Below are 26,926 nucleotides of genomic sequence, written 5' to 3' on the forward strand. Positions count from 1 at the left end.
CCAAAAGAGGAAGAGCGTCAGCCTGACGAAGTTTGCAGCCGCAAACGAAACGTTGCAGGTAAATAAAACCTGTGTTTTAAAAAGAACTAAAAGATGGAATTAGAATTTCAACACAGCAAGAACACACCAAAGATGCCAAAAGAGGAAAGTTCTCTACAACTGAATACCCATTTCACACAATACACATGGATTCAATAGAACTCTCACAGATGCAAGGAACAAGGCACTGATAGATGCCTTATCTAAATGGCCTGAAATATATCCCACAAAGATAAACGCACTAACCATAGCAAAAGTATTACATACCCATTTCTTTCCTACTTATGGAATACTCTGTGTTATAAGATCAGATAATGGAACACATTTTGTGAATGAGGTAATGACTAGATGTTCTGAAACCTTAGGATTAGAACTGAAGAACCACTGTTCTTATCACCCCGAGTCAGTTGGACTCGTTGAGAATGAATGGAACAAAAAAAAAAATAGATTAGCCAAAACTGTGGCAGAAACAGGCAGATCGTGGCCTGAATGTGTATCATTAGTAAAACTATGGATGAGAACAACTGCTCCCTCAGGAGGACCGACACCTTTTGAAGTGGTACATGGAAGAAGATTCCCATTACCACATATTACAAATCCATTAGTCCAGAGTGAAAAGGAACATACCTTGGAAGACTGGATGATGAGAATTTTTGCAGAGAAACAAGTAAAAAACTACAATGATCTCCCAGAATTCTTTTCTGCTCTCTCACCCACACAGGCTGTGAAACCCGGAAATTGGGTCCTGATCAAAGTGCTGAGACGATACAATTGGGCAAGCCCACCATTGGGAGGGACCATACCAAGTCCTCCTCACCACCCCACAGCAGTCAAAATTGCTGAGAGGCCAACGTGGATACATCTTTCTCATTGCAAGCTCATAGAAGTCTCCTAAACCGCTAATAGAGCGGCAACGAAGCCCGGCTGCAAAGGGGCAGTGGCATCAATAGAAGCCCGCGTCTCAAACCAGTGAAGATGAAGATCTGTTTACAGCTTGCAGGATGCAGCATTTTAATGCTCATGTTCACATTCCTCACCATTCATCTCATCTCACTCTCAGCACCACCTGAAGAAACCACAGGACAAACATGGAGCTCCTCTCTGACTGCACAACATCCTGAAACTACAGAACCTACAACAATCACCAGTAAGCAGGGGTGGACTGGGACTACAATTCAGCCCTGGCAAATTTCTGAACCGTCATTCCTCAGAGCGGGGATGTGTGTGTGTGCTGCTGCTTGCGGACTTGTCGCTATGCCGCCGACTGTGAGGGTGAATGTTGCGTCGGCTCAAGCCCTAGATTCCACGGAGCAGCAGGAATCATCCATCCATCCATTTTCTGAACCCGCTTGTCCATGTAGGGTTGAAACCTGAAGCCTTAAATTCTTTTGATGTTTTCTGTATCCTGTACGGACTGGCACACCCCTCTCACTCTACTGTGAAAATACTGAAAAAGTGTTGGGTACACACCAGCACTTCTGCTCTGAATAACTGTTCAGCATGGCACAACAATCTTATCAGGATCAATAGCACTCATGTCATTGCAGACACCACAGGCACATTAAGATAATCTGTGGCCACTATAGATGCCCATTTACTGCCAAAAAATAACTCTATTTGTTTTAAACGATCATCTAGTGCCAAAATTCCCAATCTTTATGTAGGAACCACTGCTGATGCAACTACTTGTTCTACCTTTCCAGGGATCCACTGATTTCCATCTTTCCTATTAACTCTCTCTCTTTCTTTATATTTTTCAATAACAATTGGCTAGTTTTTGCTTATTATAAACACATTTTTAGTCATTTTCTAAATTCTTTTTTATATTTAAATTTTTTTTGTTTTTGTGAAGCGCCTTGTGATTTTTATCTTGAGAGGCGCCATAGAAAGATTGTTTCTTCTTCTTCTACTCCAAGCTTTTGTAATTCTAGGCTTGATTACTGCAGCTCTCTATATGTATCAGTCATCACTGCGTCGCCTGCAGGTTGTGCAGAACAGCATTGCCAGGTTTCTGACTGGGACCAGGAAATGGGACCACATCAGTCCGGTTCTGGCCAGCGTGCACTGGCTTCCGGTCTGTTATCGTTCTCGCTTTAAACTCCTGGTTTGTGTTTTCAGTTTCTTCCAGGGTGGAAGACAGACATTTTTCATCACGCGCTCTGCGCTAGCCTGGCCTGCCAGACTCGTCCTCTGTTTAATTCTGCACAGAGAAAGAGTCTGGTTCAGGCAGAGAGGCACTTGAGGGGTGGGAACTAGGCAGCTCAAAAATAACCAATCAGAAAAAAGATGGAAATGCCGACTGTACCACGCGACGCTGTAGTTATTTAGCTGTAGTAAAAAAAAAAGTCATTTAGTTTTTTAGAAGTAAAGCTTTTAGCACTTCTACTTGTTGTTTTAAAGACATTCAGATCATTTAGAACAGAGGAAAGAGCCGCAGCGAACTCCGCCGCTGTCTTCGTTGTTTATGAGAAACTGAGCGTCGCTGTGTGTGACGTCCGCGACGCTGTAGTTTTTTAACTGTAGTGAAAATTGGCATCTGGCGACAGCGCAAACATCTTTCTTTAGAAGAAAGGCTTTTAGCGCTTTTACTTGTGGTTTTAAAGACATTCAAGTCATTTAGAACAGAGGAAAGAGCGCGGCGAACCCCGCTTCAGTTGCCATGTTTATGACGAACTCAGCGTTATGGTGTGTGACGTACGCTACTCAGCGCTGATTGGCTCGGTTAGAATTCTCACAGGTTGGGGTTATTTGAATAGGAGAGTTCCCGGACTCTTTCTCTGTGCAGAATTAAACAGAGGAGTCTGGCAGGCCAGGCTAGCTCTGTGCTCTTCTGACCAAGGCCTGCTTGCTTTCCCTCGTTCTAAGTGTCAGACTCGTGGGGATCGGGCTTTCTCAGTCCTAGCTCCGTCACTCTGGAACTAGTTGCCACCCTCAGTTAGGCTGTCCCCCATCTCTGCTGGGTTTTAAGTGTCGCCTGAAAACCCACTTCTTCCCCTGAACGTGTTTGAGGTCGGCCCTCTTTCATGTTGATTTTATTCTCTGTTTTTATTGGTCACTTTATCCCTTGTTTTATCTATTTGTTTCCACTTCAATATTTTAATCCTAATTGCACAATTTTATTTGCTTTTATTATCTACTTATTCATTGTGATATACATTTCTTTCGTACTGTGTTCTGTGCCTTAGGCTCCCTGACAGGGTCGCGGCAGGCATTTTATAAATAAAGCTTTGATTTTATTTGATTGATTTGTCAGCAGTCAGCATACAAACAGAAACTCAATTTGTCTATTTTGTTTATTTGTTTATTTATTACATTCTTAATAAATAAACTGGTAAAAGAAATAACAATAATATATGTAATGTTTTGTGCTCCACTGAATCATCTGTAACCAGACTGTCCCTTCATCAACACCTTCAACTCTTGAGCTACGTGTGTCACTGCCTACATACATGTACCTTTGTTATTATTTTTCTTCAAAATGCTGTTTTAAGTGTTTGTGAATTTCCCCACTGCAGGATCAACAAAGTATATTCTATTTGAATCTGTTCTGTTCTATTCTATCATGTTTTGGAATTTCAGACATAAATGCATTTAGCCTTGAGATCCAGATAGACAGTAGCCAATGTAAAATGTTTTTGCATAGGATGGCTTGAATTAGCACCGTTTAGTATGGTGTGTAAGTTCAGCAAAATTATCTGGCCAGACTAAACACTACTGTGTTTAGTGTTTGTGTTCTGTTTTTTGCACAGCTGTCTCTGTAATAAATCATTAAAGGGATGACATTCATACATTTTTAAAACACACTACTGTCACGTGTTACCTTTGCTACATTGAGGAACTGCTTGTGATTAGCTTTAGATTTAACTAGAAGACAGTTTTCTTTTAACAGGTAGAACTTTTACACACGAAACTTTATGGGCAATACAACTTATTTCTTTACAAATTTTAATACATTAACAGTTTTGGGCAGGATAAAACGGTGTCTGTACTTTATTTATTTTTTTATTGTATTCAGGAATCATATGATATACACTTCGCACAAAAAGCAAAACTATGCCTTTTACGAACTTTAAACAGGTAACAACCCGACTGTAAATTTTACGAGCGGTCCATGAACGCAGCCTGACTTCACTCTTCTTCTACCCACTGCAGCCATTTTGATTTGGAACCGCACCGCCGGGAGAAACTGACTGGAAAAGGTGGGGAATCGTGTGTAAATCAAACCATAGCCTACTTAACAAACATCCGCACTCTTTTCGTTTTGAAATACAAACACACATTTGCCGCCTTGGAGATGATTTTAATGCTACTTGGTAGCTTTAATATTTAGCTAACGTTAGCTTACGTTAGCTTGAGGACGGTTCCTTAGCCATTGATTTGAAGCTGTCTTGTAAGTAAGCGTTTCAGTCCACTTTTTTTTTTATCTCTGTCGTCAGATTGGCTTATGATACAGTCTTGCCTAACATTTGTTTTTGCTATCAGAGCAAATGGTCTGTATTAGCTACAACCGTCAGCTTAAGCTAAGTGATTAGCCAGAGTCAACGTTAGCCTTATTGAAACTCGTTTTTCTGGCTTTTTAGATTGTGGTTGTTTTATATCGGTTGGCTGCTGTAACATATGTAGTGCCAGCTAAAGACAAGTTAGTTGTTTTGGGATGTTTCAGAAGTGGTTTCGGATAGGGTGATGTGGGACCAGGGAGGACAGCCGTGGCCGCAGTGGCCTCTAAGCCAGCAACAGTGGATGCAGTCTTTTCAACATCAGCACGACCCGGGTGAGTGAAGGATGTCTTCCATCCACTGAAGGACATCACATCTTCTTAGATCAAAAACGCTTTCGACTGCATTTGAAAAATAATCCGAGGGTGTTTTTGTGATCTGTTTAGGTCAAGTGGACTGGGCGGCTCTTGCACAGGCGTGGATAGCCCAAAAGGAGTCAACGGGAACACCACAGCACAGCGTCCAGCCAAATGGCCAGGACATCCCGGGGCTTGACTCTGCTCCACCGCCCAGTAACCATGGATCCTTCCAGGGAGACTCGGCATTTGGAAGAATATGGCAGCCAGGTAAAAGGATAAATTATTCTTACTGGATGGACTTTACATAGACATTTAAGGAGTCATTCTCCTGATCTGCTGTTTCTGTCACTCGTGCCAAAAGCTAAAGAACCAGAGACTGTCCTCCAGAGTGGCCATGGTCAATGGGTTGTTAAATTGTTAAAACCTGGGGCTTTTGCAATAGAGCCTACATATATGCAGTTGTTAGTGTCTTAAGCTGATTTTACAGGACCATTTTTGCAAAACGGGATTTGCCGCGGTTCCCTGGGGAGGACTTTGGCATTTATAGTAGCAAAGCTGAAGCTAGAATAAACTGCCATCGGGCACCTCTCAAACCAAGACGGGTTAAAGGGAGGTCGCTGGGCGGTCCCTCCGCATGTGACGTACAGGGTCGCGCATTCAGCGTCAGACGCAAGGCTCGTCAGACTGATGAAATTTCTTTTTCAGGACCTTTAGCTTTGATGTGACCTGCTTGTTGTCCCGCTCATCCAGTGTTTTCACCACTCTGTCGAACAGCTGGCTGTCTCTCACCGTCCCTGTAAAAAGACGACTAATCTGTTCGTCCTCGTATGGCCAAAAGCTCCATGGTCTCCGCATCCGTACAGTTTGCCATGTTGTAGGTCAGGGATTCCCTAAGTGTGGTGGGTACGCGAGGTGAAAAGTGTAATGGATGTGGTCACCATTAGCGCAGCCAGAAACTCATTTGTGGGTGGGCCTATGAAAAAGTAAGTGGGCCCAATAAATGCAATTGAAAACAAGTATATTTTGCTTGTGTGTGTGTGTGTGTGTGTGTGTCCTCCGCATGTGCCCTAGCTTCATAATGATGCGCTCCGAGCTTCAGCACTCTGACCTGCGCACGCTGTCAATTGCAAGATATGTTCAGTATTTGATCATTTTTAACGATGTTGGAGAAATCTGAAGGTGGTGAGTCATTCTGGCAGATTGTAATAAACACCCTGTCTCAAAGGCCGGATTAACCATATGGGCAACTGGGCAAGGGCATGAGCAAAATACTGTAGGCCTATCTGTAATCTCCCGCTTTATATTAAACTAGGGTGACTGTTTATGTCCACTTTTCACTCTCTGTCCGGGGCGTCCGGACTGGGGGTTCTTGTATGATGAAAATGTCCGGCTTTTAATCCAGGAGCAGGGATCAAATTATGGGGGAGCTGGATATCCTACACATCCAGGGGAGCCGGAAAAAAGTTTTCTACCTATAATATTACATCATTTATGAGCTCTTTTGAGCAGAGAGCACAGAGAGCGGCACAACGCTGATCGTTGTTGCGCAGCGCTCCAGGCAGCTGCTTCCAGCGCACGGTCCATTCTCAAAGTGGCGCAACCAAAAATCTATAATTAGCACACGATCGTTCATGTCCGCACATGTTCTCTACTTTCTGTCTTATTTGTGCCTGAAGCGCTCTGCTACTGCGGAGCTCATCACCTGTGCTGCGCGGTGCTGCGGTGATTTCACCTCACTGACGCAGCATCGAAACGCGCTCTCCGCTTTGTGGTCAGGAGATCCCTTTGATCTGCTCAAAAACAATTGATGAGGTGAAAAAGTAATAATCCAGACAACAGTTTTTCTGGAGAGTTTAGAGGAGATGCAGGAAGATCAGAGACAGACAGGACAGGAAAATAGTTCAATAAAAACAAGAAAACAAAACAAAGTGTTGAAAAGTGATGTGTAGGTAAATTTATCTCCACTACACGTTTTTACTTGTATAAAACAATAAGTTACACACATGTCATATTTATACATCTGATACAATTCAGATCACCTTCAAAACTCAGTCACACACCCAGGGCCATTTCAAGACATTTTGGGGGCCAAGGCAAAATGACCCCACCTCCTCATAACTGGGCTCCCCAGAAGCCTCTGTGTAGTTCATGCCCTCTCCAGGAGTATTAGTTATACAGTGTTTGTAAAAGCCCCTCAGACATCACTGACATGTTATCAGATGAAAAACTTAATTATCATATAGCCATGCCCTGATGTGGGGCTGGGGGGTGCGTCGACATGGTCGGGACATAGAAGGGGGTGCGCGGCTAAATAAGTTTGGGAACCACTGTTGTAGGTGCTTGAAAGATACTAGTGAGAGGCCATGTTTATCTGTGTTTATATCCCTTCCAGCCGGCACTCGGCGCGCAGTATACGTCACTAACATGACCACCCTCTTTTGCGGGGGGCTTCCCAGTCGCACCAAAGGGATTAGCGGGGCTGACATGCGTTTAGCCGTTAGAGGCGAGGGGCTCATGTGGCAGTATTACTACGAGGCTAAGCGCATCAGGATCGAGTTTTATTACCCTTCCTTTTTGCTCCTTGCCACATTTACGAGACCCACAAATTCTGATTCATCACTCTGTAATGACGCGATGGTCTGTCTTATAAATAAGGCTTTAAAGACATTAGAATATGTTTGCTAGAGAACCTGTCAGTAAGAAAAAACACTTGTTTACTTTTCTCTTGAGCATCTAAAGGGGCGTGGCATCTCATGGGGTTACAGCACCTTTGAAGGATTGGGAAAGTTTAGTCTTTCTAATTTAGGGAAATAACGATGGGTAAATTCAAAAGGGTAAGGTGATTATGAGAAAAGCATTAGAGTTTAAGTTTTAAACTACACACTGAAGCTCACTAGGAGTCTTGGTTGGATCTAACACACACAGACTTTCCCACCTTATTTGTTGAGTCAGCTGTTTTTGCTCAAATGTTCAGCAGTGACAAAAGCAGAAAGAATAATTTATTTTTCAGTTAGTTGATAAACTCATTTGTACTGAATGTACCGGTTTGTTTACATCCAAGTGTGTCTACTTATTTATCTCAAACACAGCGACTTTTCTCCTGTATTTTAATTCCTTTTTTAATTGTTTCTTGTTGTGTGAGTACAGTTAAATGTCTTATTTTAAAGAGAAGACCTAAAAAGGATGACTTGCAGGGTGTCCTATTGGCCCAGTCAGCATCCCTCTGGTGCTGCAGTCTACAGTTTACGTTAGGTTTAGATTTTATTTCACTGCTCTTGCTCTGCAGAAATAAGAGACTCTTCACTGCAGTGGTGCAGGCAAACACAACCGGCTACTGTTTCTATTGTTTTCTGTTACTGCTGATGCACAGCTTGACATTTATTGTCTTTCTGTGTTTTGTCCAAATTGAGACCTTTTGATCTGGTGTGATTACGGGCTATATCTCTAAAGAGATATTTCACTAATTTGTTTCCAGACAAACCCGGTTTAAAAAATAACTTTTGCTGTTTTTGTGTATTAACAGAGTGGGGGATGCACAGTCAGCCCCCTCCTCCTCCTCCGCCCCCTGACCAGGCCTGGATCCCTCCAGGTTCAGGACCAATGGAAGTGGTGACCCCCAATGAGGACAGCAACAGCCAGGACAGCGTGGAGTTCAACACTGAAGCCCACCGCGGGGTTTTCCCCCAGAACAGCCATGGGTATGGGGCACAGCCCGACAGCTACGCCATGGCCCCCGTGGCCATGAACCAGTTTGATTATCAGGTATGCAGATGCTACAGGAGAATCTGTTGAAGCTTTTTGGGTTTAGTGTGAGAAGAAGAGGCAATCCACAGAAACTGTGCCGGATCCCAGCATCTGGTTGTGTCAGGCTGTGCAGAGGAACGTTTGGGCTCAGTAGTGACTTTTTTTATTTTTATTTTAATCTAAATAATCATTGTAATACTTGAATTTTAGCAAGCCTTTTACAGAATATCACAGAATGTTGCAAATGTTATGGATGATAATTTAGGAAATCCCCACACATACATCATCATATTTTCATACCAATCAGCTTATATTGGCAGCAGGAACCCTGATTAATAGACAGGATTCTTTCACTTTCAAGTCCTTCCTTTTGTGAGGAGACTTTCTCCCCCTAAATGACTTTAATATTTGATTAACAACAGCAGCAGCAACCCCTCACACCAGAAACGGAGAGCCTTTCCTACTTGAAACCACGATTAACTTTGAGTTTGCCCTGCCTCTCCTCACAGCATGGAGCTGCTTCAACGTTCACCCCCACCCCCTCTTCCACGGGGTTTCCTTCTCCATACTGGCAAGGCCCTCCACAGAACAGACGCGATCCCCGACCACCAGGGTTCAGAGACCGGCCCAGGTCTCCCGTCCAGCTGCCTGTCAAACCAGAGACTCCAGCACCTCTAGGTGAGTCACGATATACACGTGTCCCAAAACCACACCAAGCTGAAAACTTATCAGGTCTTTATTATTTTATTTCACTTCGGTTAATCTTTAATCATTTGTTTCATTTAGCCTAAGGTTCGGAGTAAACACTGCCAGTACTTAACGCTGTTTAAACCCAGGGTTCCCCCCAGCGCTTTATAAGCCTGGCGGGCTTTGCTTGGCCACCTGCCGAGCTAAGCGTCATGCCCCGCCCCCCTCCCCGACCCTACCGTGTCCGCTGACACGAACGGCGCAACAAAACTAGAGCCCTCCATCAGCTGATACTGGTGAGAAACCGCAGCGGAACGAGTGCACCCCCACCCCCACCCCCCTCGCTCTCACAGAGGAGCGCTGCAAAAATTCACAGGATGATTTTTTTTAAATTATCCCTACAGATTATTTTAACAAAAAGAAGTATGTACAAGTCGGGGGAGGTTTTATTTTAGTTTCTCACCTTCTGAGTTTGCTAGTATGAGTCTGGCGGCTCTGATGCTTGGACAACCTGCTCTACCTCCTGAGCTACTGCTGCCCTCATTTCAGTTGAAGAAATGAAAAATCTGGATGATGTTTTGTGGTTTTTTTTTTTTACATTATTTTGTAATATATATATATAGTCAGTAGGGCTGCAACAACGAATCGATAAATTCGATGAAAATCGATTACTAAAAGCGTTGGCAACGAATTGCGTCATCGATTCGTTGTGTCGCACAACTCTTCCAAAAGCTTCCCGCCCGCCGTTGCGCGCAGACCAGAGCAAGTCAGATCAGCGCGAGGGAGAGCCGGCAGATCAGCGCGAGGGAGAGCCGGTACCGGCAGATCAGCGCGAGGGAGAGCCGCAGATCAGCGCGAGGGAGAGCCGGTACCGGCAGATCAGCGCGAGGGAGAGCCGCAGATCAGCGCGAGGGAGAGCCGGTACCGGCAGATCAGCGCGAGGGAGAGCCGGTACCGGCAGATCAGCGCGAGGGAGAGCCTGCAGACTTGCGCTGCTGCGAACCGGTTCCGCATTGTTACGCAGCGATCCAGGCAGCTGCTTCCAGCGCACGGTCCATTCTCAAAGTGGCGCAACCAAAAAACTATAATTAGCACACGATGTTCTTGTCTGCACATGTTCTCTATTTTCTGTCTTATTTGTGCCTGAAGCGCGCTACTGCGGAGCTCATCACCTGTGCTGTGGTGATGTCACCTCACTCAGCATCGAAAACGCCTCTGCGCTTTGCGGTCAGGAGATCCCTTTGATCTGCTCAAAAGTAACTGATGAGGTGAAAAGGTAAGAATCCAGGCAACAGATTTTCTGGAGAATTATGAGGAGATGCAGGAAGATGAGAGACAGACAGGACAGGAAAATAGTTAAATAAAAACAAGAAAACAAAACAAAGTGTTGAAAAGTAAAATGTAGGTAGATTTATCTCCACTACACGTTTTTACCTGTAAAAAAACAATAAGTTATACACATGTCATATTTATACTTCGTCTTCGTCGTCTTCGTCTTCCTCCGCTTATCCGGGTCCGGGTCGCGGGGGCAGCATCCCAACTAGGGAGCTCCAGGCCGTCCTCTCCCCGGCCTTGTCCACCAGCTCCTCCGGCAGGACCCCAAGGCGTTCCCGGACCAGATTGGAGATGTAACCTCTCCAACGTGTCCTGGGTCGACCCGGGGGCCTTCTGCCGGCAGGACATGCCCGAAACACCTCCCCGGGGAGGCGTCCAGGAGGCATCCTGACCAGATGCCCAAACCACCTCAACTGGCTCCTTTCGATCCGGAGGAGCAGTGGTTCTACTCCGAGTCCCTCCCGAATTTCCGAGCTCCTCACCCTATCTCTAAGGCTGAGCCCGGCCACCCTACGGAGGAAACTCATTTCGGCCGCTTGTATCCGCGATCTCGTTCTTTCGGTCATTACCCAAAGCTCATGACCATAGGTGAGGATTGGGACGTAGATCGACCGGTAAATCGAGAGCCTGGCTTTCTGGCTCAGCTCCCTCTTCCCCACGACAGATGGGCTCAGCGTCCGCATCACTGCAGACGCCGAACCAATCCGCCTGTCGATCTCCCGATCCCTCCTACCCTCACTCGTGAACAAGACCCCGAGATACTTAAACTCCTCCACTTGAGGTAGGACCTCTCCCCCGACCCGGAGGTGGCAAGCCACCCTTTTCCGGTCGAGAACCATGGTCTCAGATTTGGAGGTGCTGATCCTCATCCCAGCCGCTTCACATTCGGCCGCGAACCTACCCAGCAAGAGCTGAAGGTCAGAGCTGGATGAAGCTAGGAGGACCACATCATCCGCAAAAAGCAGAGACGAGATTCTCCTGCCACCAAACTCGACACACTCCACACCACGGCTGTGTCTAGAAATTCTGTCCATAAAAGTGATGAACAGAACCGGTGACAAAGGGCAGCCCTGGCGGAGTCCAACCCTCACTGGGAACAGGTCCGACTTACTACCGGCTATGCGGACCAAACTCACACTCCTCTGGTAAAGGGACTGAATGGCCCTTAACAGAAAGCCACCCACCCCATACTCCTGGAGCGTCCCCCACAGGGTGCCCCTGGGGACACGGTCATAAGCCTTCTCCAAATCCACAAAGCACATGTGGATTGGTTGGGCAAACTCCCATGCCCCCTCCATCACCCTTGCAAGGGTATAGAGCTGGTCCACAGTTCCACGGCCAGGACGAAAACCACATTGCTCCTCCTCTATCTGAGATTCAACTATCGATCGGACCCTCCTCTCCAGTACCTTGGCGTAGACCTTTCCAGGGAGGCTGAGGAGTGTGATCCCCCTATAGTTGGAACACACCCTCAGGTCACCCTTCTTAAAGATGGGGACCACCACCCCGGTCTGCCACTCCCTAGGAACTGCCCCCGATGACCACGCAATGTTGTAGAGACGTGTCAACCATGACAGCCCTAAAACATCCATAGCCTTGAGATATCCAGGACGAACCTCATCCGCCCCCGGGGCTCCGCCGCTGTGTAGTTGTTTGACTACCTCAGCAACTTCTGCCCCCGAGATCGGACAGTCCATCCCCAGGCCTCCCAGCTCTGGTTCCTCCTCGGAATGCGCATTGGTGGGATTGAGGAGCTCCTCAAAGTATTCCTTCCACCGTCCGACTATAGCCTCAGTTGACGTCAGCAGCTCCCCATCCCCACTGTAAACAGTGTGAGCGAGTTGCTGCCTTTCTCTCCTGAGGCGCCGGACAGTTTGCCAGAACCTCTTTGGAGCCGATCGATAGTCTTTCTCCATGGCCTCACCAAACTCCTCCCACGCCCGAGATTTTGCCTCGGCAACTGCCACTGCTGCACCCCGCTTGGCTATCCGGTACCTGTCTGCTGCCTCCGGAGACCCACAGACCAGCCACGCCCTGTAGGCCTCCTTCTTCAGCCTGACGGCTCCCCGAACCTCTGGTGTCCACCAGCGGGTACGGGGGTTGCCACCACGACTGGCACCGGCCACCTTACGACCACAGCTAGCAACAGCCGCCTCGACAATCGCAGAGTGGAACAAGGCCCACTCGGACTCAATGTCCCCCACTGCTCTCGGGACGTGGTCAAAGCTCTGCCGGAGGTGGGAGTTGAAGACCGTCTTGACAGGTTCTTCTGCCAGGCGTTCCCAGCAGACCCTCACTTTGCGTTTGGGTCTACGCGGCATGTTCCCTTGCCATCTGATCCAACTCACCACCAGGTGGTGATCAGTTGACAGCTCCGCCCCTCTCTTCACTCGGGTGTCCAAAACATACGGCCGCAGGTCAGATGATACGACTACAAAATCTATCATCGACCTGTGACCTAGGCTGCCCTGGTACCAAGTGTACCGGTGGGCATCCTTATGTTCGAACATGGTGTTCGTTATGGCCAAACTGCGGCTTGCACAGAAGTCCAATAACAAAACACCGCTCGAGTTCAGATTAGGTGGGCCGTTCCTCCCAATCACACCCCTCCAGGTCAAGCTGTCATTGCCCACGTGAGCATTGAAGTCCCCCAGCAGGACAATGGAGTCCCCTGATGGAGCATTATCTAGCACTCGTCCCAGGGACTCCAAAAAGGGTGGGTACTCTGAACTGATATTTGGCCCATAAGCACAAACAACAGTCAGGACCCGTTCCCCGACCCGAAGGCGCAAGGAAGCTACCCTCTTGTCCCCCGGGGTAAACCCCAACACACAGGCAGAGAGTCTCGGGGCTAACAAAAAGCCAACCCCAGCCCTCCGCCTCTCACCCGGAGCAACTCCAGCAAAGTAGAGTGTCCAACCCCTCTCCAGGTCTCGGGTTCCAGAGCCAATGCAATGTGTCGAGGTGAGTCCGACTGTATCTAGCCGGTACCGCTCAACCTCTGCCACAAGCTCCGGCTCCTTCCCCGCCAGCGAGGTGACGTTCCATGTCCCAAAATCTAGTTTTCTTGTCCGGGGATTGTACCGCCAAGGCTCCCGCCTTGGTCTGCCACCCGATTCGCATTGCACCGGACCCTTCATGTTCCTCCTGCGGGTGGTGGGTCCACAGTTGGACGAGCCCATGTATCCGGTTCGGGCTGGGCCCGGCCGGGCCCCATGGGCGAAAGCCTGGCCACCAGGCGCTCGCTCACGGGCCCCAACCCCAGGCCTGGCTCCAGGGTGGGACCCCGGTAACCCTCCGGGCCGGGTACTCCGACTCTTCGTTTTAACCGCCATGAAAGATCCTTCGAACCGTTCTTTGTCTCACCCTTCACCTAAGACCAATTTGTCATGGAAGACCCTACCAGGGGCACTAAGTGCCCCAGACAACATAGCTCCTAGGATCATTAGGGCACTCAAACTCCTCCACCACGATAAGGTGACGGTTCAAGGAGGAGTTATAAGTTCTCTAAGTTATACACATGTCATATTTATACATCTGATACAATTCAGATCACCTTCAAAACTCAGTCACACACCCAGGGCCGTTTCAAGACATTTTGGGGGCCAAGGCAAAATGCCCCCACCCACCCCCACCCCATAACTGGGCTCCCCAGAAGCCTCTGTGTAATTCATACCCTCTCCAGGAGTGTTAGTTATACGGTGTTTATAAAAGCCCCTCAGACATTACTGACATGTTCTAATATTATCAGATGAAAAACTAAATTATCAGACACGCTGTCTCATCTGCTTCTTTTCTAAACTTGCAAAAAGTAACAAAACTATTTGAAAGCCACTATTTGTGGATTCTCTGAAAGTTTCCATGGAGTGTGTGACAACTTATTTTTTCATTGATCCTATCGTCTAATCTCACAGCTGAAACAAGCATCCTTAATAATCTGTGCACATGAAGCTTACCGATGCTGTAGTAAAACAAAAGGTATAATAATTTATTATTAATAAAACCTTGTTGCAGCACTAAAGCAGAAAAATTAGATTTTGCATTAAATATGCAAAATATTTACATATGAATTGTTTTAGAGCCCTTTTATTGGCAGAATCTGATATTAATTTAGTTCTTACAAAAAATGGGTCCCAACATGGTTTGTGTGGCGTTGCCATAGTGTGACGTCATAGGCACAGATCCCCTGTCCTCTTGTTTGGAAATGGAAATATGATCACCCTACATTAAACAAACTGTCCACCCGGGCTTTTGCGCTGCACAGAGACGCTTCGCTGCCTATGACTTTGAACGTCAGTTGAGAGTCAGTCTCATGCAGACTGACCAATGAAGAGAGGACCTCAAGTTAAGACCCTCTCCTCATTGGTCAGTCCACACGAGGTGGGTCAAAGGTTACTCTGGGCGGGTTACGTGTTGTCAGGCATTCAAGTATTGAGTATATTTACTGCATATTACAGTAAAATATTCTGTATGTGACCACATTATGGTGATCCTCGGGTCGTGATGATGGAGCCCTTGAATATTGTTGCCCAGGGTACAACAAAGTGTTAATCTGGCCCTGGTTCCGCCATCACATTCCCGCAGAAACTGGTTGATCACACCGGGGCCAGACTACTAGCATGTGATTTTACAACCACAATGTCCTCGGAAGCAAAAACGCTTTTAAAAGGGAGGGAGGAGTCCTAACTGTTGCTGCAGGCGTGTTGTGTGAGAGTGCAGTTATATACTGGTTAATATATTTTTGGGTTCAGTTGCTTTCATGTGGCCTAATGTGAGTCTATTTGGGATCATTGGAATGATCAGCAGCATTTCTTTATGTGACTTTATGGCAGTTGCCCAGGGCATCATCGCAAGGAGGATGGCATTCATTTACTTTTGTTTTATTTGGTATTTTTTCAATCATTTTTGGAAATAGTGATCAATTTTGATTAATTCACAGCCTATGTTTAATTACATTTAAAATAAATGTCAACAGACGAGATCAAACAAAACAGATGAGAATTGCCCTTAAGCTGTTTAACTTGGACCAAGCATTTTAGGTCACAGATAGATGTAGCTTAGGGTCTCTGTCTATACACCTTATAAGACAATTTAGGTGATGGCATGTTGTTTTTCTGCCATTGAACTGTTTTCTAATAATGTTGTGTTAAATAAAGTGAAGGAAGGAGAGAAATAACGTTTCCCTAGCAGTTTTTAAAAATGTCCCCATGTAATCCGATTAATCGATTAATCGTGTCGAGACCCCATCCGATTAATCGATTATCCAAATAATCGTTTGTTGCAGCCCTAATAGTCAGGTTCATAAATATTGGGACATCAACACAACGCTAACATTTTTGGCTCTGTACACCACCACAATGGATATCAAATGAAACAAACATGATGTGCTTTAACTGCAGACTGTGAGCTTTAATTTGAGGGTATTTACATCCAAATCAGGTGAACGGTGTAGGAATTACAACAGTTTGCATATGTGCCTCCCACTTGTTAATGGACCAAAAGTAATGGGACAGTTGGCTTCTCAGCTGTTCCATGGCCAGGTGTGTGTTATTCCCTCATTATTCCAATTACAATGAGCAGATAAAAGGTCATAAGTTCAAGTTTGCTATTTGCATTTGGAATCTGTTGCTGTCAACTGTCAAGATTAGTTCCAAAGAGCTATCACCATCAGTGAAGCAAGCCGTCATTATGCTGAAAAAACAAAAGAAACCTATCGGAGAGATAGCAAAAACATTAGGCATTGCCAAAACAAGTTTGGAACATTCTCAAAAAGAAGGAACGCACCGGTGAGCTCAGCACCAAAAGACCCGGAAGACCATGGAACAATTGTGGTGGATGACCAAAGAATCCTTTACCTGGTGAAGAAAACACCCTTCACTGTTGTTGGCCAGATCAAGAACACTCTCCAGGAGGTAGGTGCATCTGTGTCAAAGTGAACAATCAAGAGATGACTCCACCAGTGTGAATAGAGGGTTCACCACAAGATGTAAACCTTTGGTGAGCCCCAAAAACAGGATGTCCAGATAAGAGTTTGCCAAACAACATCTAAAAAAGCCTTCACAGTTCTGGAACAACATCTTATGGACAGATGAGTGATGGGAAGAGAAGAGTATGGAGACGGAAAGGAACTGCTCATGATCCCAAGCATACCACCTCATCAGTGAAGCATGGTGCTGGAAGTGTCATGGCGTGGGCATGTATGGTTGCCAGTGGAACTGGTTCTCTTGTCTTTACTGATGATGTGACTGCTGACAAAAGCAGCACGATGAATTCTGAAGTGTTTCGGGCAATATTATCTGCTCATATTCAGCCAAATGCCTCAGAACTCATTGGACGGCGCTTCACAATGCAGATGGACAATGACCCAAAGCATACTGCTAAAGCAACCAAAGAGTTTTTGAAGGGTAAGAAGTGGACTGTTTTGCAATGGCCAAGTCAGTCACCTGACCTGAATCCGATTGAGCATGCATTTCACTTGCTGAAGACAAAACTGAAGGGAAAATGCCCCAGGAACAAGCAGGAACTGAAGACTGTTGCAGTAGAGGCCTGGCAGAGCATCACCAGGGATGAAACCCAACGTCTGGTGATGTCTATGTGTTCCAGACTTCAGGCTGTAATTGACTGTAAAGGATTTGCAACCAAGTATTGAAATGTATAAGTTTGATTTATGGTTCTTATTCTGTCCCATTACTTTTGGTCCCTTAACAAGTGGGAGGCACATATGCAAACTGTTGTAATTCCTACACCGTTCACCTGATTTGGATGTAAATACCCTCAAATAAAGGCTGACAGTCTGCAGTTAAAGTACATCTTGTGTGTTTCATTTGATATCCATTGTGTTGGTGTATAGAGCCAAAAATGTTGGCATTGTGTCGATGTCCCTATATTTATGGACCTGACTGTAAATCTGATTCCTCATTTTGCCGTTTTCAGATGCGGTGAAACGACGCACCTTACCAGCGTGGATCAGAGAGGGTCTCGAAAAGATGGACAGGGAGAAGCAGAAGAAGATGGAGCGAGAGCGAATGGAGAAGGAGCGTGCAGAAATGGCGAAAGATGATCCTAAAAAGAATGACGTTGATGAGGACGGGGATGGGCCACGTTTACCCCGCAAGAGTAAATTTGTAAGCAACGTCTTTACGGTCTTGTACCCCAGAAGGTGTTGTTGTTTTAATTACTCAAGTTTTCTGTGTTTTAAAACCAGGACAGCGATGATGAGGGAAATGACCATGAGGATGATGAAAAGATCTCCGTTAAAAAAGAGTTTCCCGTTAAGAGCCCATCTCCGCCTGCAGAAGATAGCGAACCAGAAATGAGTGAGGACTTAAAAGAAGAGCTCCTGGTGAGGTCTACCAGCTGTTTGTTGCCATGGTGAGCCGTTTCCCAGAGGTGAGAACAGTTTTGAAATGTTTGTTTTCTTTAACAGATGGGACTCACTAAGACACTCCTGACGGAGATCCTCCTTACCGTCACCAATGAAGAGATCCTGCATGTGGCCAGAGACACTCGCAGAAAAGCCACACGAGGTCTGCTTATGTCTATTCTCAGTTTACGCATCATCTCTGCTTGTCACCAAGACAGATCGTTTCAGACTGAAGAGAATCTATGTTCATAATAATCATACAAAACCCACGTTGGACCCTGTAATGAAAGGCAGCAGGATTTAGTCTGAAAATAATTTCAGCCATTCTCTGCTAATGCACCAGAGGAAGAAAGCAGATGTATTTGCACACATGCTGATGTTGGTACAGAAGGTCCTGCTGAATGGCTGAAGTCTCAGTAAAGACTGACCAGTACTCACCTAGACATGCAGGGCACTTCCTCTTACAGAGTTACTGAGCATTAGTACAGATTGGTCATTCCTCTCCTGTCCAACTGCTTGACTTGGATTGATTGACACAAGTGTGTTTGTTAACCCTCTCTTCTCTCTCTATTTTTGTTTTTTTTATTTGACTTATTTTCTTTTGTCAACAACAACAGCTCTTGTGAATAGTGCTTTGTCTGTGACCTCCTCTAGCAGCTCTCATGCCTTTGAGACAATGGCAGTATGTGTTTTAACATGTTGTTCCTGTTGTTGATGTGAATCAAAGCTCCTGCAAAACAGCTGGCACAGTCAAGTGCACTGGCTTCTCTGACTGGTCTCAGTGAGTATCCCTATTTCTGTCACTGGGGGGAGGGAAATGTTTGTATTTACGATGCAGTGTTTGAAGAAACATGGGGTGGGGGCTATGACACGACACCCAGTAACAAAAATTTAGATCATTTAAGGCAAACATGGCGTCAGATTTGCTTTTTAGTTATGCACAAGCATGCGTTTTACATTACTGCTCATGTTGACGGTCTGGTTGGTGTAAAAGATAGACTGAGGCAGGATTAAGTGCCTTTCATAAGGACTTTGTGTTGAGATTGTTTCTCAATTAAAACGTTGTGAAAATTGATCTTTCTATAAACACTGAACAACCTGCGGTCTCTTGTGGCAGGTGGTATTGGTGATTATGGTTCAGACGAGAGCGAGGAGGAGGACGAGCGCAGTGTTCGAGGATCGGAGTCTTCTGACACAGACGATGAAGAGCTGCACCATCGCATTCGGGAGAAGCAGGATGCCTTCCGCCGCAAAGAGCGAGAGATGCAGATGTTGCAGGAAAAACAAGCACAAGAGGCTCTACTTGCACGTGGTAAGAAAGTCTGTTTGCATTTGAAACTTAAAAACATCACTTTATAATGTTTTAACCATTAAAGGTGTGGAACACAGAAAACCCATTTTTTAATGATCATTCCTGATTATAATCGGTCACTGAGTTTTTTTATGCAGGCGGAACAGGAAAATAGTCTCCTACACCTATCTGCTGCTTTAGCTTCTGATAGAAAACAGACGGTGAAACTCTAGGATTAGAAAAGCCTGACAGATCTACGTCACACTGTCACTAACATTCATGGACTCACCCATCTGGACTCATTACGAGGAAGGCTGTTGTTTAAATGTCCAGGGAACTGCAGTAAAAGTCTCGACTAGTAGAAGATAACTGTTAGCATTGGCAACTTCACCACACAGCAGAAGCTCCTCCAGGCTTGTTATTTGTGGAGATAAAACCTCCACATTGCAGGTCAGTCATAGAGTTGCATTGCTGTTATCCAATCTGAGGCGAGATGTCCAAATGTCAAGAAATAAGACCAAAACCTGCCGTCTGAAGTTCAGCTGTGATGTGGGTCACTTCTAGTTCCTGGAAATGGTGCACCAATATATTTCCCCTCCCCCATGTACGACTTACAAGGCCTTCATTCCTACTAGAGACCCCTGCAAATGTATTGATTAAATGAAGGTTCAACACTTTAAAGTTTTTCAGTTGAATCTTTCTTTTCTAATTGTTCCAAAGCCTAACTCTAACCTCAGCATTTAATCATGTCATTTGTTTGATTGTTTAACTGGAAAGGCAAATAAAAGAATACTCAATATTTGATCCCAGCACTTAATTACAATAGAAATGTGAGAATAGACAAACAAAGTGGATTTTCATGTTGGGACTCTGTGAACTGATGCATGGATGAGCCTGGCTTGAAATCCCCTTCATCTTATTCATGAGGCAAACCAACCAGGTCCTGCAGCAGTTGGAGGTGGATCAATGTCAGCCTTTCTATTTAACTTCAATCATTTCAAATGGGATGTGGTTGTCTATAAAGTTGTGTTGAAGAGGATTCAGTTACTAAAGATGAACTGTTGTAGAAGTTCTAATTCGTATGGACTTTGCCCTTTAAGACTGTTATTGGGTCAATTCTCCATTAACCACCAATCACGAAAGAGCTTTTAAAGTATGCCCGCCTACTATGCCTGGGCCAATAGCAAATTTTGCTGGGCAATATATTGTCCAACAAATTATTGGCGATAAACGATATTATTGTCGACATTTTTGAGACCACAATAACCACTTATGTAATGTTAATATATCATAATAATGCAGGTACACCCTTTAAAAGGCAACAGTTAAACCTTTATTTAACTTACTCAAGCGATGTATTTTAAGCAGTAATGAAATGTCTGAGCTCCGTTTCTTCCCTTTGAGGTCGAACAGATCAACGTTATTGATTGTAGACAATTTCTGAAAACACCGATCTCTAGCCTCCTTCGCAGTTTGATGCGTTCGTCTTTGTTCATCTTATCCATTCTTTTGGCTCTTGTTCTGCTTCAACTTCAGCTGTGACTTCCTCTAGCAATGCGAGTCATACGCCTAAAACAGCGCTAACGGGGGTGTGGTTGACATGCAGGTCATCTATCGTACAACTGAATTATTGATTATCGTCCCGGCCCTACCGCCTACTGGGCCCCATATCAGATGGATTGAGGACTGTTAAATGTCTCCAATTTCTTTTCACACTTCCATTCCACTAAGAACTACATGCAACTGTTTTCCGTGTTAGCCTGTTAACACATAAACTAATTTGGGCGTTTCTCGTGTTTTCTTACTAGGGTTAAGGTTAATTTTTACTAAGTTATGGTGGCCTGCAGGCTTCCTTGCCTGTTTTCAGGGATGGGATTTTTTCAGTTTTTACTGTATTTCCGGAATTTTCTTGCAATTTGGGGCACCTCTAAATGCAAATTCAATGAGAATGTTTTTCATACATACATATATATATGGGGGGTGGCTCTGTTTGGGGCTTAAAAGTTGCAATTTATTTTCAGAGACCCACAATCGTAGGCTGAAATCCCGGGGGGACAGCATAAAGTCGTGCCCTAGAACACTATCGATCAAAATCTAAACCACAATACAACATCTCCTATTCCTCAAATTGGTACGCCCCACACAAGCTTTTCCGACGGGGCGGGGCTGTCCGTTTCGCCGATCCAACTGTAGGAAGTAGGAATTAAGTTTTAAGAAATCTCAAATCCTTAAAAACCTAATAGGTGGTCGTTTGATCTTTTATTAGGCAGACTGGATAGTTTCTCCAGACATCTACTATGAATCAATTTAACATTTAAGATGAGCAGCAGATTAAAGTTAATGTCTTAGAATGATTTAAAAGAAAAGTGTCCCAAAAGCTTTGGCGTTTTAAACATCTACATCATCTACATCATCACCATGAAAAGCAAGATGAAACTATCCTGAAGTTAGTTTTAGGTCGTAATTATGACTGATGTTCATCCTAGTCTCTAATGTTTCACCAGGTTGTGACACTGATGCAGCAGGTCTGATCATCTGTTGGTGTAGCTGCTGATCACAACTGGTCACTAAGTGACAGACTACAGAAGATAAATCAACATTGTTACATTTATATAACTTAGTCACCCCAGGATTGTCCTATTAGATCATACACATTAGTTCCATTATTAAGTGGGCTTTTAATGAAAATGTGTGGATTTTTAATATCTTCCACATCATGTAACTTAGTCAAATTATATTTTGACATTTTATTTGTAGATGGTGCTCTCTCTCTTTATTGTGAAAAGGTTCCAGAGAGGTTGTGGTACTTGTACAACATTATGTATTGAAATGCCAAGTTCACTTGTTTCCCTTTTTCCCAACACATCTAGCGGTCTCTGTATGCCTCATCTGTCTAGAATGCCTTGTGAGTGGATCTCTGTGGAGGCCAGCTCTGGTGCTCCTGTTTCAGGAACCAGAAGTTAGTTGGAGGCGAGGGGAGTAGAAAAGAGCAGGATCTGGAGTCTTTCTCTGTATTAATTCCTGATTTTCTGACACCTAGTCTCTGATTGGCTGGTTTTTCAGTGAACTTGCTCATGATGGACGCCCATCTTGCTATTGCAAGACACAGCCATTTTTTCATGTCCCACTCAAAAATTACTCTGAAATTTTCCTGCCCACGATCGATACAAAACAAGACTGGCTGCGTGTTCCCTGATTGTTTGATAGAAAGCATCATAGAAGGGACGGGTACACGTTGCTAGGCGCATGCGTGATAATGATGTTTAAAATGGCAGCGCCCATAGAGGAAACTGACAGAAAGTCAGCGCTGCGCACGCGTGAATGGAGATATTGACGACAAATGGCGGCTTACTGTGGGTAAATAGCAGGGACAATTTTTTATAAAACATGCCCCAGAGAGCCAAGAAACACGCTTAAGATTGGTGAAAATTCTCCAGCTACCGAGGGCTTTGCTCCCCAGCCCCTCACGGGGGCGTTTCCCTTTCACCCTAGCCTAAGACGGCCCCAACACCCTGGCCGTTTTTTTTCACTTAACCCAATCACATCCCTGTGTTTTTCAGTGCTTGACAAATCATTATGACGCATGAAATAATCGTTAGCTGTCTGACCCTAGCATGTGGTTCTCTCTTGCCTCCTCCTCGCCACTCTCCCACCATGGGAGTGATTGCGTCAGCCAGACCATTTTTGTTATGTAAGGAGACATCATTTAAATTCGGCAGTCTGTCTGGTTGCCTGTTTGGCAGGTGTTGCTTCAGGGTTTGCGAGAACACTGTTATTATTATTATTGTCTAAAGACAATACCATTGTCAAAATGTACTTAAAATTGTACTGAATAGTAGGGATGCACCAAAAATTCAACCACCAAAAATCACAGCCGAAACCGCTAAATCACCGAAACAACAGAGCCGAAGCAGACCGTCAGGGGCACCCCGTTTTCCTTTCATCTCGCTCCGCTCTCAACCTTCTCTTTGCTTCACAAAAATCAGACGTTCGTTCTAATGTCAAAACTAAAATCTTTAAAATTATTACGATCGCCGAAATATTCATGTCAATTATGCAATGCACTTTTTACTTTCAGTTTCACCTCAACTGCGACTGTCCAGCCTATTTTTCTTCTTGCGTGTTTACGCTCATGTAGCACACAGACTATTGCTGCAGCGACATTTGATGAGTGAATATCTTTGATGTTTCGGTTTTTGGCCTTGGTTTCCTCATTTTTGGTTTTGGCCAAGAATTTTCATTTCAGTGCATCCCTACTGACAAGGTAACACTTGGCTATCACAATAGACTACAGCTGCTCTTTGGCATAGTGGCATGCCATGGCTTTGCCTGTTGCGTCTTCCTTACACAAAAAAGCAACTAAAAGTTTTGTGGGAAAAAGTAACTTGAAAACATGTTGCATGAGTGCTGTGTCTAAATAGGTTATTGCACGTGCAACATATATGTTGCACTGTACAGCTCTGAAAGCTCAGACTGTCTAAGCTGAGTAAGGATTAACCGGTTTATAAGTTTTGGTGGTATGATTATATTCTGAGAAATAAACACGGTTTCACGATTACCACTGTTATTTTGCATGAATTGATTTCACATCTATGTTAACACATAACAATCACAAACACATTCTATAAATTATTGATGAAAGGCATGATTACATTCTATAAAAATTTTGAACCCCTGAAATCTCTATTGTTCCTTTTCCAAGATTTTGCTTAGAAAAATTCACTCTACTACTGATTTGCAATGCTGATGTTTTACATCATGGGTGAGATGGGTGTAGGAGACTGTTTTCATGTTCAACCAGCACGAAAAATTCAAAGTGTCTGATTATCAGAAAGAATTATTAAGTCATTTACCGTCATTGATGATTATTGCATTTTTTTACGAGGCGGGCTTCGGAACGAGCCCCCGCACCATGAGATCACGGCTCTAAAGCTGATCTTCACCTGTGTGCGTCTCACGTGATCAGGAAGCAGAAAATCCATGAATTAAGAGATCGTTTTGTGCCACTGCTGTAAAAAAAAGCGAGGTGCGAACCGGAAAACAGATTATGAAAGAACGGATAACTCTAGAAACACGCTGATTCCTTCTGATGTAAAAAGTGAGTCTATTCTTTCTTTTGGTAGTTTTGGCGTTTACATGATTATAGAGCACAATGTTCTGGGACTCTTCAAAAAACAGTAAAAACGCACTAAAACGCCAGTGGTTGTTGACGCTGGTTCTGCTGTGTGTATTCTTTCAGTTTCACTTTCGCTTTGGTCCGCAAATTTTTATTTATTTTTTGCAGTGTTGGAGACGTCTTTACAGTGGGTTAACTGCAGCATTTCACACCGTGGTTATTAGTCAAATCGGTTAATCCTAGCAGCCCTAATAACAGCTTGGTTCCATGTTTGTAACTGGTGTCTGTTTGTGTTTCACAGAGGAGATGGCTAAGGAGAGATTGAGCAGAGAAAAGGGGGAGTATGAGAATCCGTTAGAAAACACACACAAACAGGAAGTAAAGGAGAGAGAGCCAGAGCCCTTGGTAGACAGGCGAGTGTCACGCAGTGATGAGGGCAAGCATTCAGCCAAAGGGAAGGAGCAGTCAGGGAGAAGTGGCAGCAGTTCTCCAGCCAACGATTGCAGCAGCAGCTCCCACTCCACCTCCAGCCACAGCAGCTCCCGCTCTTCCTCCTCATCCTCTTCTTCTTCAGCGTCTTCCCGAAGCTCCTCTCGGTCCTCGTCCCCTCGGCGGAAAAGGAGGCGTAGTCGTTCTTCATCCCGTAAGGGTCGCCGGTGCAGCCGAAGTCGCAGTTCCCATAGGCATCGCAGTGATAAGGGCAGGGACCGGAGGAGGAGCAGTGCAGTGCGATCGGGCCGCCACAAGAAGGACCGCAGTGTGTCCAGAGAGCGCAGGAGTCGCAGGAGTAGATCCCGATCCAAAGACCGAGGTAGAGGCAGGGCGAGAGGCAGGGATAGCCGCAGTCGCAGCAGAGACCGAGGGAGGGATAAAGAGAAGAAAAGGAGCCGAGAGCACAGAGATAGCAGTCATAGTCGCAGCAACAAACGCAAACAAAAGGCTTCCAGCAAAGACAGACACAGGGAGAGAGACAGGAGTCGAAGCCATGACAAAGAGAGAGAAACGAAGAAAAAGGATAAAGACAAGGAAAGAGAAAAGGAAATGGATAGAAAGAAAGATAGAGCTAAAGAGAAGGGAAGCTCTGCAACAGAAGAAGATGGCAAATCAAAAAAAAGGAAAGAAAGTGATTCACGCTCAGAATCCCAGAGTGACAAACGCTCTCGACAAGATAGCAAAACCTCCAAGAAGGGCTCAAGCAAAGCTAGCAAGAGACACTCAGACTCGGACTCTAGCAGGTCCCCCACCCCTGAAGTAAGCAAGGAAAAAAAATCTAAAAAATCCAAACGCAGTCGTTCAAGGTCGACGGAAAAATCTCACAAGTCTGGTAAGAAGGCAAGCCGCAAACACAAGTCTAAGTCACGATCAAGGTAGTATTCCTTTTCTTCTCTTTTTCATTACTATATGTTTGTGTGTCTTTGAAAAATTCTATTTTTAACAGAAATGTTGAAGCACAAGATAGTTCTGTCACTTGCTGCAACAGTCTGGTGTGAACCCAAGTACGATGTAAGAAAGGGTTCAGTTATAGCTGCACGTTTCCCACAGACGAATGAGTCACTTTACCTCCATCTGATTTCATTAACCCTTTACTGACGAGTGAATCAGCCTCTTGAACAAACTAGGAGAATGTGTCTTGGTGACAGTTGTGTATTAGTTGCTGTTTTCTGCATGGTGGACCTACTGCTGTAGAATCTGCTCCACATTAGATGTCACTATATTCTCTACAGGTGTTCCCTGACGGAATGGTTTATGGGAATGAGATATTGTTTGAAGACTGCAGTGCAAAAAACCGAATGTGTCATTAATGTTATACCACCCACCTCTGTTTCAGGTCAGCATCCCCGTCCCGTCGTAGCAGGCGCTGAGGAGCACGATCCATGTCCGGATCTGTGCACTGAATCGTTTAAATTCCATGAGTTGAGCAGGCTTGTCTCATTATAGAGGCACTTGTGTAGGTGAACACCCCTCATACATTTCTTTTATTGTAAATATGTTATCATTTTTAAAGTGTAACTGAAGATCGTGGCATTTTGAATCTTAGAGTTCATTATACAAAGTTAATTGGACACTGAAAACTAAAGTTGTATGATTTTAAAACATGACAAGATTAACGTTTTTCCTCCCCATACATACATTGTTGTAAAGTGTTCAATAAAAACTGTTTGTTCATTGCTTTGTGTCATTAATAATCATGATAGATTTGACATGAGACATGAGATCAAATTAAGTGGAGATTTGCTTTAGCTTTTAGGGGTTAACAGGTGTTTGCTTAAAGAAATTTTAAAACGAAATTAATGGCTGACATTAAAATGCAGATTCTGGCTGTAATAATCAAAAGTTATAAAACTAACTTAATGAAAATAATTTAGATCCTTAAATTATTTTCTTTGACTTCAAGATGCAGGTAAATTATTACAAAAACCAACAATGTATGTTCTGAAGTAAAAGGTTGGGACTAATTTGTTTTGAGTTAAGCAGCCAAAAAGGTGCTCCAGTTAAAATACTGGAAGGGGGACAGAGGGCTTCAGCAACAGAGTAATGAATACAAACTCCGACTTC

The 26,926-nt window shown here is 44.7% G+C and overlaps 1 protein-coding gene across 1 annotated transcript; it reads left to right on the forward strand.

The window, feature by feature from the left end:
• The first annotated feature begins 4,117 nt into the window (after positions 1-4,117).
• On the forward strand, positions 4,118-26,536 carry pnisr (PNN-interacting serine/arginine-rich protein). Its single transcript, XM_015949259.2, has 12 exons — positions 4,118-4,238; positions 4,703-4,810; positions 4,922-5,101; positions 8,358-8,596; positions 9,088-9,256; positions 17,534-17,724; positions 17,805-17,942; positions 18,027-18,126; positions 18,691-18,744; positions 19,081-19,275; positions 24,672-25,737; positions 26,199-26,536. The coding sequence occupies exons 2-12, from the start codon at positions 4,723-4,725 to the stop codon at positions 26,230-26,232; spliced, it is 2,454 nt and encodes an 817-aa protein (XP_015804745.1). The 5' UTR covers positions 4,118-4,238; positions 4,703-4,722; the 3' UTR covers positions 26,233-26,536.
• Positions 26,537-26,926: the final 390 nt, after the last annotated feature.

This window comes from Nothobranchius furzeri, chromosome 5, assembly GCF_043380555.1.
Source record: "Nothobranchius furzeri strain GRZ-AD chromosome 5, NfurGRZ-RIMD1, whole genome shotgun sequence".
NCBI lineage: Eukaryota > Metazoa > Chordata > Actinopteri > Cyprinodontiformes > Nothobranchiidae > Nothobranchius > Nothobranchius furzeri.